The sequence below is a fragment of the Calidris pugnax genome, unplaced genomic scaffold (assembly GCF_001431845.1).
Source record: "Calidris pugnax isolate Ruff unplaced genomic scaffold, ASM143184v1 scaffold246, whole genome shotgun sequence".
In the NCBI taxonomy this organism is placed as follows: Eukaryota; Metazoa; Chordata; class Aves; order Charadriiformes; family Scolopacidae; genus Calidris; species Calidris pugnax.
The window spans coordinates 2,961,657-2,974,661 of NW_015090989.1; the positions used below are offsets into that span (position 1 = coordinate 2,961,657).

The following is a 13,005-nucleotide window of genomic DNA, read 5'->3' on the forward strand; positions in this document are numbered from 1 at the left end:
GAGGGAGAACGAAGGGAGGGGAAGCCTAAAAAAGGAGATGGGGCCGGGGATAAAGGCGGTGGCGGCGGGAGGGGACGGGAAGGCGGGAAGGAAGGCGGGAGGGAAGGAAGGAAGGAGAGTGAGCAACCCCTAACCCGGCGCCCACCGCCTCCCCGCAGGACTCTGCTCGCCAGCAGCCGCACAGCCCACCCGCAGCGGAGGAGGAGGAGGAGATCGCCGCCACTGCCGCTGCTGTAGGAGGATCCCCGCGATCCGGACTCGCTTCGTCTTGAGCTCGCCCGCCCGCCCGCCGGCATGATGCAGATCTGCGACTCGTACAGCCAGAAGTACTCCCTCTTCAACGCCATGAACCGCTTCATCGGCGCCGTCAACAACATGGACCAGACGGTGATGGTGCCCAGCCTGCTGCGCGACGTACCGCTGCTGCTGGAGGAGCTGGACGCCGCCGGCGCCGTCTGCCCGTCCCGGGAGGCCTCCCTGCCGCCCGGCGACCCCGGCGCCTTCTTCTCCCGGCGGGACATGTACAGCCACTACGTGCTGCTCAAGTCCATCCGCAACGACATCGAGTGGGGGGTGGTGCAGCCGCCGGCGGGCGAGGGCGGTGGGCGAGGGGAGCGGGGCGAAGGGGACACCCGGCTCCGTCGGTGGCGGCGGGAGCGGCGCGTCCCCGTCCCCGCCCGGCAGCGCTGCCGCCACGGCGGTGGAGGGCTGAGCCCCCGGGGCTGGGGCTTCCCTGCGACCTCCCAGGACTGCAGCCGGTTTTCTACCAACGCACAAGCGAGAGAGAGAGAGATGTAAATTAATCAATACTAGTTTATTAATTATTTTTTCCCACCCTCCTCTTTTTTTTTTTTTTATTGTTCGGTCTGGAGACCGAAAAACCCGTACGTGTGCGAGGTGGTGGCGTAGCTGGCAGATAAGAGGCTCGACACAAGCCGATGAACATGACAAAACTGGCATAAAATTGCTCCTGTTGCCCCGGAGGGAACCCAGCATCCCTCTGTGGCGGGACAGATGGTGGGTCCCACGGTTGTACATGTACTGGAGTTTTATTTAAAACTTTTTTTACTCAGATGTAGAGTATATTCTAAAATAAATGCAAATGTATTAACTAAAAGTGACTTAAAACTTTTTGGTATGATTTACTTTTCTTTAATTAAATGATATTTTTAATACCTGGGATTCTTCTGTTGTTCTTCTAAGTTATTTCCAGAGCTGCCTTACTAAACAGAGAAATCTGTATGTGCAAGAGAGGGTTTTTGTGGCTTTTTTTTTTTTTAAATTTTCCAGAGGGAGCAATTATGTAGTGATAATAACTCAGCATATCTAAAACGGATGAATGACCATATTAACTGCACCTTACACGGCCTGAGTTTTGGGTAAGCTGTTCCCAACCGGACAGTCCGGTTGCTCTGTGAGAATGCTGGCGTGAAGGGCAGTGGCCCTTTAACAAAATCTGAGAAGATCCAGTCATGGTTGCGTTGCAGGCAGCGATTCATGGGGGTTGGAGCACAGCCTAGGAATGACTTGCTTTTTTCGGGAAGTATCTTGATGTACCGTGGGGAGCTCTTTTCTCTCCCTCCCAATAGGTCTGGGATACTTGCCTCCCCCATCACTTGCGTTACTTTCTTTCCTCTGTAATCCTACTTGGATACTAAGAATTAATTGGTTTTGTTACCCAAATTGTACTGATTTCTTTCTGCTTTTTTTTTTTTCCATTTGCTGAAGTAATGTGCCTCGGAACTGGGTGTCTATATCATGTTCTAATGTTAAAAGTGTACTTACTGGTTACAATACAATGTGCATATCACAGAGGATAGCCATTTAATAAATACGTATGTCCTTCCATAATGTATGAAGTTTTCTTCTCAGGCACTGAAATGCCAAGTTTTGTAGACATCTCTTTATACTGAAATTTCACTTTGTATGATTGCCATCAGATCTAGGGATTTTTTGATGTTTGGGGTTTTTGTTTTCTAGAAACAGAAATTTTTCTCTCAGCTTTAAGGATACTTTTGCTTAAATTCAGCTATTTCCTAGCAGTTTGTTTTTCAGCACGAGTGTTAGAACATCGTAGTAAAGCATGAGCAATCCAGACATGGCACTAGTTGGCAGATGTTTGTATGGTTAAAACAGTCGGCCTACATGTGTATTTAAAAATACATGTTTTAGACGGCTTTCCCTTCTAGGGTAAAGAAGAGCTTTGCAAGGCCGGAGGATTTTTAGCTTGGCAGCGCTCGTTCTTTTTGTAATGATTTTAACTCCTTCTCCCCTCCCCCCTTGGGAAGATGCCAGGAGGAGAGTCAGGGAGAGGGATTGCCCTGGTTTCCTGACGTGTGGGCTCGCCGCTCTCGCCGTGGTCCAACTAATGCAGCACGAGAGATGCGGCGGCGCCTGAACGCTGGACGGTAAAGTTTTGCTGTCCTGAAGGCGAGGGAGAAAAGGAGTCGGGGAGGGAGGGAGAACCTGTTCTGCCACTGGGTGCCCCTCTGCCTTGGGCTCTGCCGGCTGGAAACCACGCTGCAGCCTCTGCTGGGGAGCTCTGCCCGGCAGAGCCTCAGACAGGGGCTTGGACAATGCTGTTTAAATGTTGCCCAAGAGACAACGTGGAGCTGGTTTGGGCTGCGAGTAGCAACCAAGAAAGCAGCATTGCGGTAGTGCGGTATCACTGTGAATATTGCATCCTTTCCAGCAAAGTTTTGGTGAAGGAGGGGCTCAAAACCAATGCTCTCGGGCAGGGAAGGTGGCATTTCCTTTACGCGCCAAGCTTTGGGTAGCAGAGGAGGTAGGGTGATGCTGCGACTCGAGGGTTTGTCTTGGCTGAGTGACTAACTCCCCCCCAGCTCCACGTGGCTCCCATGTGGGTGTCTGGCCACACAGCTGGTGGCACCCCCAGGTAACCCCTGTGCAGCCACAGCAAAACCTGCTCAGGCTCAACGCCGGCACAAGAGACATTGCCACCCATCCCCAAGCTGGGAGCTGCTTTAGGATTCCCCTTTTCCAAGGTCATGGGAGAGGATGGAGGCTCTCAGGATGGAGAAAGAGATCTTGTGATGCAGGGGTGGGGAAAAAAAAAAAAAAGCCTAACAGTTAAAACCAAGGAGATCTTTCTCATGCGAAGGATGAGGGATGGGACTTGGCTGCTGTGGAAAACAACTTGGCCTAAAAGGTGGGCTGGTTGGGCAATTGTGGACATGCCACCTCCTGATGTCGCAGTAAACAATGATGAGATGGCAGAATCTTAACACTCAGATTTTGTACATTAGATGCTGAATTGGGAAAAAAAAAAGCCATTACTGATGCTAATATAATACAATTAGGTTTATTATTAGGAGTTATGTTTTCTTCTGAAGGACTGGGTCATTTTAAGTGCTCCTGATTGGATACCAGGTTGAGGAAACCTTTAGTCTGCTCTGGTAAAGTGATTCTGATATCTGTAAGAGATAATGACAAATGACATCGGTCTAACGTAAAAGTGCCTTTATGATGTCAAATACTTTGCTAAGGAGCTCTGACTCCAAGTCATAGGTGAACAAAAAGGTGATTTGCCAAACTACAGTAACCGTGTACAAACCAGGGGAATATACATATTCACTGTGAGAGGCAGTTGTCATTTTTAGCTCACTTAAAGTGAAATAAGCTCAATATACGGTAAGGCAGACATTAGACGGGCAATAAATAATGAGATTCAGAACAGTTTGCACTTACAAATTGATTACAGCAGAAGGTATGTTACAGCCAAGGAGCCTCAAGGACGTTGCTCATGGGACGCATCAGTTAATATACAAAAGTGCCTGGTACGTGTCATTATAGTTTATGAGTCAACTCTTATTTTGGTGTATACAAAAGAACCAGAGAGCAAATCGGGGGGGCAGGAGGAAGACAAGCTTTTGTTTCAAGGCATGTATATATATGTGTATAAAAATAAGGGCGTTGGGGATGGGTGTGAGTTCCATGGGAATAACAGCCTTGCATGGGCTGCTTTGACCACTGACTGCTGTCCTGGATGCATGGATGGATGGATGGATGGATGGCAGGCCTGTGCCAGATTCCAGGTGCATTTCAGGAATTTTATCTGCCTCTGGCACCATAAGGTTTTCTCCATTCCTCTCTGGAAGCTGGCTGCCATACCCCTTTTTGCCCAGGAGCGGTTTAAAAGTCTGAAATCAGTATCATGACACCCATTTGGACTAGACCCAGCTGCTGCAGTCCCCTGCGCCGGGTGGGCTGTGCTTCTCCTCGGCTTCCTCTCAGGCTCAGAAGCTCCTTCTGCTGCTCTGAAGGTCACTCCCTGGTCCATGCGTGGTGGAAGCGGGGCAGATGAGGCTGAGTCAAGTGAGGCTGTCATCTTCCTACTTTCTCTCTGAAAGCTTTTTTCTTCCGGAAAGTTTTAAATAGATCAAGATATCTGCGTTTTGTGGTTTGTTTGCCCCCCCCCCCCAGGCTCTTGCACCAAGACACGGGAGTCATCAGTAGCTCAGCTTCACTGAAAGGTGCACTACCGTTAATGGCCAGATGGAAGGTTATATTAGGTTCTCATTATTATGGAGTTAAACTCTGCACCCTGTTCTACTATAGGAAAAAAAAAGAAAAAAAAAAAAAAAAAGCTTCTCCTCTTTGTGCCTATGGATTTGGTACACAGTTTATCTCTTATTGGAAAAGCCTGCAGTGATTTTCTTCCACAGACTTAACTTCCCTGAAGCACCGAGTGTGGGGCAGGGATTGTCTGAAGTACTGCTTTTGATTACTTATATCTGTAAAATTGATATATTTTTATTACTTATATCTTGCTAACAGTGCACTAGGTACTATATTCCTTAAGAGTTCAAAGATCTTAGGTGGTAATACATACAGGGAAAAAAGAAGAGGGAAAAAAGAACCTGCCATAAAATCTGAGGGGAGTGCAAGCAAGGTGAGCATTGCAAAAGTTCCAGCTTTGCGTGTGTTTTCCTGTTATTTGTTCTTGTCACCTCTAAACAAGAAGAAATACCTGAATGCATTAGTTCTAATCCTGAAAAATCATTTTCCTTCCAGACCTCAGACTTGCATGCCAAGTTTGGGTCGAAATTAGTTTTAAGGGATGAAGTTAATAAACTCCTTTCCAAAAGGAAATTTGCAAATAGGAGTGCAGTAATTGTGTATCTTTTTGTTGGTAGCCAACTGCCAGAATTGACACTCTTTATAAAAGTAATATTCCTTCCCCATTCAAACACCCTCATATTTACTTGACCTGGAGTGATGGAATGAGGAAAACACTGTCTAGTTTTTGTGCTTTCTGAATCTCTGGAAGACATGGCACAGAAGAAAGCTCGGAGAGCTTAGCCATAACACAGGTGCTTCTGTATTAAATCACAGAGCAGTAAATGAGCTTGCCTCGTGATGTTTGTAAGGTTTGTCATAGTATCAATTAAAGCGTTGTATCTTTTGATCACGTTTATCTACATACATCTGATTCTAATATAGTTCTTTCTTTTTGTTCTGGCCTGTTTTACCTCAGCAGCTTTGGGTTGCAAACAACAGGGTTGATATCCCACAGGCACAGACGCAGCCCTTAAGACCAGCTGCATCTCCTTTTTCATCTGTATTTGAACTGAGAAGATGGGCCGAGAGCCTAAAGCTCTTCAGAGCAGAGAGCAGCAGCCTGGCAACCCCCTTGCTGTAGGATTGCTGGTTGGTCATCAGAATATGTGCTGGAGCAGGAAGAAGGATGCAAGGTGAAGCTTTCCTTCAGGGATTTCCTCCGAATCGTGCTGTGGTGGGGAGGGAGGAAGGCAATGGGGAGGTTTCTCACCCCATACCCAACGTGTTTTTTCTCTGGGAGCAAAGAAAGGGAAATGTTGGAGCATCCTTTCACCCCTCCTGAGCGGGAGGGCTGGTGCCCATACACGAAGGCTTTCCAGCACACTCGGAGCAGAAGAGACTTATCTGAGGTCCAAGCTGACAGCTTTCATGGTTTATCAAAACACCTGGGAGTTGACAGGTTTGTGACTTGCTGAGTGAGCAGATGTTGCATGGATGGAGGCTGTTTCAATGGAGAGATTAGATATGTCAGACAGACTACACCCTTCACGCATTTTTTTATGGGTCTGTGGGAAGTCTGACCAGTCATCTGATTTCACTGGTACCACACTCGGAGGAGATTTCACTGGAATCTGAGAGTGATTTTTTTTGTGTGTCTGCAAATGAATAGCTTTAGTTCTCAAGTATTTCAATGTAACATTCTGCTCCCCTCACCTCTTTTGCAGGTAGACGGTCTAAATGCAGATCGTAGGAGACACAAGGTCTCAATTAGATGTACCTCAGCAAAAGCAATTTTTCAAGTTTTAATATCTGTGCTTCTGAGGTACTGCATTTCATTTTACTCACATTTGAAATGACTTCCCCAGACTTGTCTTCACAAAAAGGGGAATGAGCGTCCTCCCCTGGAAGCCTGGAGCTGAAATTTGGTTTTCTTCAGTTTTCACGTGGGGTAAGCAACCTAGAGAACTTCCTGCGCTCTGGATCAAGTTAGTTCACATTTTGTCCTTATTACCAGACCATTTCAAAATGGGAATGCATGTACTTTCCATGGCACGTATACTTCTGGAGCCTGATTGTACGCCACTAACTGAAGAGCTGGGCAGACCTGCACTAGTTAGAACACACTGAGAGGTACAGCAGTACTCTGCTTTTTTGCAGGGCCAGTTATAAACTTGCCCATTTAGAACACTGAAGCTAGAAGCTGACAAAGCCACCAACTCAATCCAGTTATCAAGCTTGCTAACCACAGAGGAGCCTGCTCCTGCAGCTGTGAACAGCCCACATAAGGAAAGTGCCCCAGCCTTTCTTTGACTCAAACACCTATCGAGCTCACACAGATTTTTTTATCTGTAATATTGGGTAATACTCAAGATATCTCAAGCCACCTGCCTTGCTTCTTGATTTCCCACATGTGCTGTCCATCCCCTTCTCCTCATGTACTCTTTCTTCTTTCCGCGGAGGCCGTTTCTCCTGTGGACATGTCCTTGCCAATGCCCTTTCCCATCTCTCTGAGACTTTGCCTCCCTGAAATTCCTAGTAAACCAAGCTCCTTTCATCACCCAGACAAGTCTCAATTTTGAACTGAACTGTAATTGATAATAACAGCATATTAGGTGATTTCATGATATTTCCTTGTTTGAATCATGTAATTAAACCTGGCTTCTTTTATTAACCTGTTATTTTTCATGTGGAGGCACCGCTTTTTTGAAAATGTTTTAACAGTGATGGCTGATCACCAATCTGCATACTTGGAGAAATATCAGAGCACCTAAATAGCTGTGCTGAAGGCAGAGCCAACAATGCAGAAAGCTGGTTTCTGTTGCTAATGTGTGCTGTGCTCATCTTTTGATGTGCCCTAATAATTGCCATTAGTATTAATTGTAGCGTCACACTCACACTGAGAGGAAAATACACCCTGTAGTGAGCCTGCACAGTGACAAGGAAAAGCAAGGGAGCTGGCAGATCATGGCCTTTGCATTTAGGATGCTGGCTTTTGCATTCAGGCTCAGCATAATGCACAAAAACGCCTCATTTAAAGAAGTTGAGAAGTCTGGTTTTAATGAGAGAGGTGGTGGGTTTCTTTCAGCTTTCACTGGTATTGTTAATAAAATATTTAGCAAAGACTAAAATAATTCCTCATCTAGGTGAATGCAGTCATGCAAGTCTTATTTGAAAAACCAAACTGAGAACACATGCAATATTTTCAAAGGGCTACGTACTTTAAGACCCAGAGGTAGCTATTTCTTGGCTTGCTTAAGCCTATGCAGCACCAAGAGGGCTGGTTCTGTTCTGGTTCTGGTTCCCTTGCCCTCCACCCCTGTCCCTGTGAGCTCCCTATTTCTATTGTGCTGGCACCAGCTCTCATGCAGCAACGGAGTTACCAGACCAGGGAGCTGATCCAGCTGAAAATTGACAGAGGAAAAAAGCTTTCAGCTGTACTAATTCCCTCATTCAGCAGAAGATGTGGCTGCATTAGCTGCAGGGCCAGTGTGGAGGAAGGGCCGGGGAACAGGCTGCCAGGAGGCAGAGTGGGACCTCCCCTCTTGGCAGCCCCTTTCATGTAGATCAGACTAAGCGGGTTGTGAAAGTGTTGTCCGAGTCCCATCTTCAAAGGAGATCTGTATGCCAGGGAGTTTGAGCATCACTGAAACCCGCAGCTGCTCAGGTGGAGATGCTGAGCAGGACTGGGGCACGGCAGCGTGCACTGATGTGCCACCTCGCTCCCAGGCACTGGGTCCTTGTGCCAGAGCCTGAGGTCCCTCAGGAGGCAGCATTGGTTCCCCGTGCCATCCTCCTGTGCAGTGGGGAACAGGACTCGGCACAAACCGCCTTGTGAAAGCACCCAGGAGACAGGGATGGTTCCACCTCAGCTCTCTGGTGCTCAGATGCCTCCATCCCCTCGCGGTGGCCATCACCAAGAGGAGATGCTTCCATGTGGTCTTTAAGAATGAGACAGTCAGCTCCTTCAGAGCACAGCCAACGGCGATGCTGCTGCCCTGCTGCAGATGCCAGATGGCTTCCCAGCGAGGGGAGACCAGTGTGAAGCACCGTGTCCCAGCTCCCTGGAGAGAGAGCACCCAGAAGGTGTTATGTGACGGTGATGCCAAGTACACCATGGTAAGCAATTTCGCTTGGTAGGGAAGGCTTTAATATTTATGGAGTGTGTGGGAGAGAAAGAACAACAGGAACACTGGGTTCATCTTGTGTGCAGGCATTGATGTACGCCAAGTCCCAGGCCTTGACACAGGGATGGGAGCTCAGGAGTTGCCCTCCCTGAGAGTGCCCTGAGCACAAGGTCTTTCTTGCTCTCTAATTAAAGGATGTCATGCAAAATAAGGCTGCGACCAGAGGGCTGAGAGCCAGGAGAGCAGGTTTCTCCTGAAGGGACTGGAACCACTCTTCAAGGGACCTCGAGAAGTGAACTTGAAGCCACTCAAAGGATTGAAAATGAGGTCTCTGCTAGCTCTCAAAGTTGCTACTGGGTAAAAAGAGAGAGTATTTTGTGGAGAGCCCTTCTCAGCAGACAGGCTTGAAGACCATCGACAAGACTGAAACCATTTCTCTTGGGAGCTGTGATTTAGAGGAGTGCAGATTTCTGCACAGTTCTCACCTTCTGCAGGAGGTAGGATGTGGCTGTTGCTACAGGAATATTCTTCTCTTGCTTCCACATCCCTGTGTAAGGTGAAGTTTTCAGTTGCTGCTGCCGCTGCTGCAAGCAGAGCGGGTGGAGAGCCGAGGGAGGCAGCCTCTCCCAGCCAATTTTGCCCCATTATCTCTGCTGGGTAGGCAGCACTGCCTGGCAATGGCTTTTCCAGCCAGGCCTCCTCTCGTCTCCTCCCTGTGGCACTGGAGTCTTGCCATGCCCCGCTCCACCTCTCCTCCTCTTTTCCCTCCTAACTCTTAGAGCAGCTGCCTGGAAAACACAGGCGGGTGCAGGCAGGAGCTTGTACCCTCAGGAGAGAGGAGAGATTGCCTCTTGATTTTGCCAGGGGATGCTGCCTTCATGGGAAGGGAGAGCAGAAGTGAAGCCGCTGTTGTGGGAACAAGGGTACTAATCCACAGTGCTTTTCCAGCCTGATTTATCTCCCCTGGGTCCCGAAGTCAACCTTGCCTACTACGCGAACTCTTTCTGAAAGAGACGCTGAGCAGCTCAGTGCTTGCAAGAATAAGGTGCTTTTGTCAGGCTGCAAATAACACTTTAGAGAGCTCAGAGCTTTGGTGTGAAAGCCCAGATAACTATGTTCCTTTGCACTGTCGTGGCTTGGTGGATGAAGGGAATGGCACACAAAGCTTTATATTTTGAAATTAAATGTTTTCATTCTGCTTTTGCATCCTTTACCAGATCTCAGACCTGGACCAGTGCCTAGATGGGTGTTGTGAGCCCTGATCTGCTTGGCAGTCCCCAGGAGCTGTTGCACAGGCCAGGGAACTGCTGTGGAGGGTTATGTGACCCTGGCTGACCTTCCTGCCCAGCTTCCCGTCATACAGAAAGTGGGAGGCAGAGGAGGATGTTGTTCACCAAGCCTTCATCTGATGTGGAGTCCTCAGTCACGTAAGGCAAGGAATATGCCTTGACGTCCACAAGTGCCCTTTTGGTCTGCATGTACGTAATGACTTGCCCAGAAAATCCTGGGTAAGAGTTCCCATCAGATACGTGGCTAAGGGCACTGACCCACGGGATGAACCAAGCAGTCATGCAGGGTGAGGGTGTTAACGATGCTGATGGTGATGGGAGCCTGCCCTTTGCAGCAAGGGTTGGGCTTCAAGGGTGTCATGTCAGTTTCTACTTCTGCTCCTCCTTCTCCTCCTCCTCCTCTTCCTTCTTCTCTTCCTTCTCTTCCTTCTCCTCCTTCTCTTCCTTCTTCTCTTCCTTCTCTTCCTTCTCCTCCTCCTCCTCCTCCTCCTCCTCCTCCTCCTCCTTCTCCTCCTCCCCTGACTCAGTGGCCAGGGTGCAATGGCTTTCTCTGCAAAAGCTATGCTTGGTAGAGACTGGCTGTCAGCCTCTGAAGCGCTTGCTGCTTTTGACTGTGTGTTTTGGATAGGATCCCCTTCCATCTGCATTGATGCAACTATTGTTTGTATACATGGTTTTAAGAAGGGATTTCCCTTCCTTCCTCCTCCTTTTAATATCGTGTAGCAGCTAGAAGCAGGGAAGAGAGACTGGCGCCATATGACCAACCAGCTGTCTGTGGACTGTCAGAGCATATTGTGAGGAACACAATGTGACTACCTTTGATGCTCGATCTTTCAGTCTCTGTTGGCTAAGCTAAGCACTGTCTTCTTTCCACTCAGTTACCCTGAATGTCACGTGCTGGGTCAGTGTGTGGCTTATGTGGCAGTATTTTGAGTAAAAAAAAATGTAACGTGGTCCATCTCCAGTGCATGGTAAGAGCCCCTTCCTAGAAAAGCAGCGTGACTCACGGTGTCTGAGCATCTCTTCCCAAGTCATGCTTTCTGTTGTAGAGCAATGTCTTCACTTTTCTTTGTCTCCCTTTTCTAAATTGTTTTTAAAGGAACGAAAGCAGGCCACCTTTGCTCCAGCCTCAAAGTAGCAAACATAAGTGGTTATGAGTGAGAATACAAAAGGATGTAGAGCAAAGCTAAGTACAGATGCCACATATTGACTAATGTTGTAGAGATGGTAAGTTGTCTTTGACCTCAGACCTCTCAGTTTTCTTTGCAGAGGAAGCATAAACGCATTTTAAAGGTCTTTTCCATTATTTTTGAGTAGCACGGATATATGAAGATACATAAGTATCCTTAAGTTTCCACTAGCAAATCAAGATGCTCTTATGGAGGGAAAGAAAAGCATCCCGAGGTGCACCAAGAACACAGTGTGTGGTCTGTCACTTCTGCTGGTCACTGCAGCAGGGAAAGGCAGTTTGTGGGCACTGGGGAAAAGCTATTCTCTGTGCCACTTGAGGCGTTTATCAGATAAGGGCTTTTCTGAGGATGCCTCCTCAACTGTGTTCCCAGATGCAGCCAGTCTCCAGAACTGCTAGGCACAAGCTCTTCAGGTTGATGTTTGATGTGTGGAGATCCCCAAGGAATTGACCCAAACAGGGGAGATGTTTTTTCAGGAAAGAGAAAAAAATCCTTTCATTACTAATCAGATGAAATAGTAATTTCTAGGAAGCCTCATTATCTCTAAATTGGTGGATCTGAATTCCCCCAATATACAGATGACAGTATTATATACTGCTACTTTGCCAACAGACATACCACGTTAGTTACTCAGGAATATGTTGTGTTTTATTTGACAAGTGGTAAAAACATGGTCTGCTTTACTCCTCTTTGACATTCTGATTTTTAGGCTATGGAGGTGCACTCCTATGTATTCACCTATTCAAGGAGGATAGGTTCTCATAAAAACTGTACGATGATTGTTATTGATTTTTACCAATAATATGTTCTTTTTGTCTGTCCCTTCTCCCTTCTCTCTTGCATTATTTATACTGCAATCCTTTCCCTTCTGGTGCACATCAACATGATTTTCTTTCTTCCCAAACTACACACTGCTGTTTTTGAAGTCTACTGATTTTTGCAAACAAGTTTCCAGCTATTATTTTGGGGTTGTAATTCATCTGAATGGATGTAGAATTACTGTCTCTTCCTTCCTGCAGATATTTCTCTGAATTTATGGAAGTCTGCGGAAAAAAAACCACACTATATTAATTCAGCTTTATGGACTGAGATTAGGACATGCAGCTAGTGTCATGTTGTACCTGCTGCAAAGCCTCCACGTGTCAGAAAAAGCTACTGAGTCCACTGCCTGGAGTAGAAAGTTTGAGTAATCAAGAGAGGGGAAATGGTGGGTAGTGTATGTGTACAGTTGTTCATTATTTCCATCTCGGCTACTGCTGTAGGAAAGAAGGGGAAGCGAAACCTGCAGAAACCTAATTCTGATTGCAAGAACATTATGACAAATACACATAATTTATGGCTGATGCACTTAAAGAACTGTGGTGGCTGGATGAGGCAAGCCAAGGCAGTTCTAACTTATTAGCACAATTTATTTAACAGAATATAGCTGATTTGAATTTTGTTGAATTAAGAGATTTTTAATTAAATTTTCTGAGACCCTGTTTTTCTTTCCTTCTTGCTACACATTTTCTTTCTTTCTCTCTTTGTACTTTTCTTTCTTAAAGAAGACAGTTGGCGACTTGGGTTGGTCTTCCTGTCTGCATGCTTTGTATAGCCTCTGTGTTTTGGAGAAGTGCTTGCCTGCAGCAGCCTAGCCAGGCTTCCAGGGCCGGAAACATGCTTTCTACAACACGTATGAAGGTTTTCTCCACCTTTGTCCCTCTTCCATGGTGGAACTGAAGAAATCTCTAGGCAGCAGGGCTGTGTTGAGTCCTTTGCTCCCCGTGTCGCCCCCAGCACCCGACCCTAAATGTTACTGCTTTTCCCAGATGGATGCTTCACAGCCACAGAGAGACCTAGAAGAGGTCCTTTCATCCTTGCTTCCTATCTCCTCTCTTGCAT

General features: G+C 47.1%; 1 protein-coding gene across 1 annotated transcript; it reads left to right on the top strand.

Moving 5' to 3' along the window:
• The first annotated feature begins 78 nt into the window (after nt 1-78).
• On the top strand, nt 79-798 carry MID1IP1 (MID1 interacting protein 1). Its single transcript, XM_014954047.1, has one exon. The coding sequence runs from the start codon at nt 295-297 to the stop codon at nt 796-798; it is 504 nt and encodes a 167-aa protein (XP_014809533.1). The 5' UTR covers nt 79-294.
• The last annotated feature ends 12,207 nt before the right edge of the window (nt 799-13,005 follow it).

Bases quoted from the DNA above. Each gene is read 5' to 3' on its own strand.
- MID1IP1 (XM_014954047.1), top strand. From the start codon at position 295: ATGATGCAGATCTGCGACTCGTACAGCCAGAAGTACTCCCTCTTCAAC.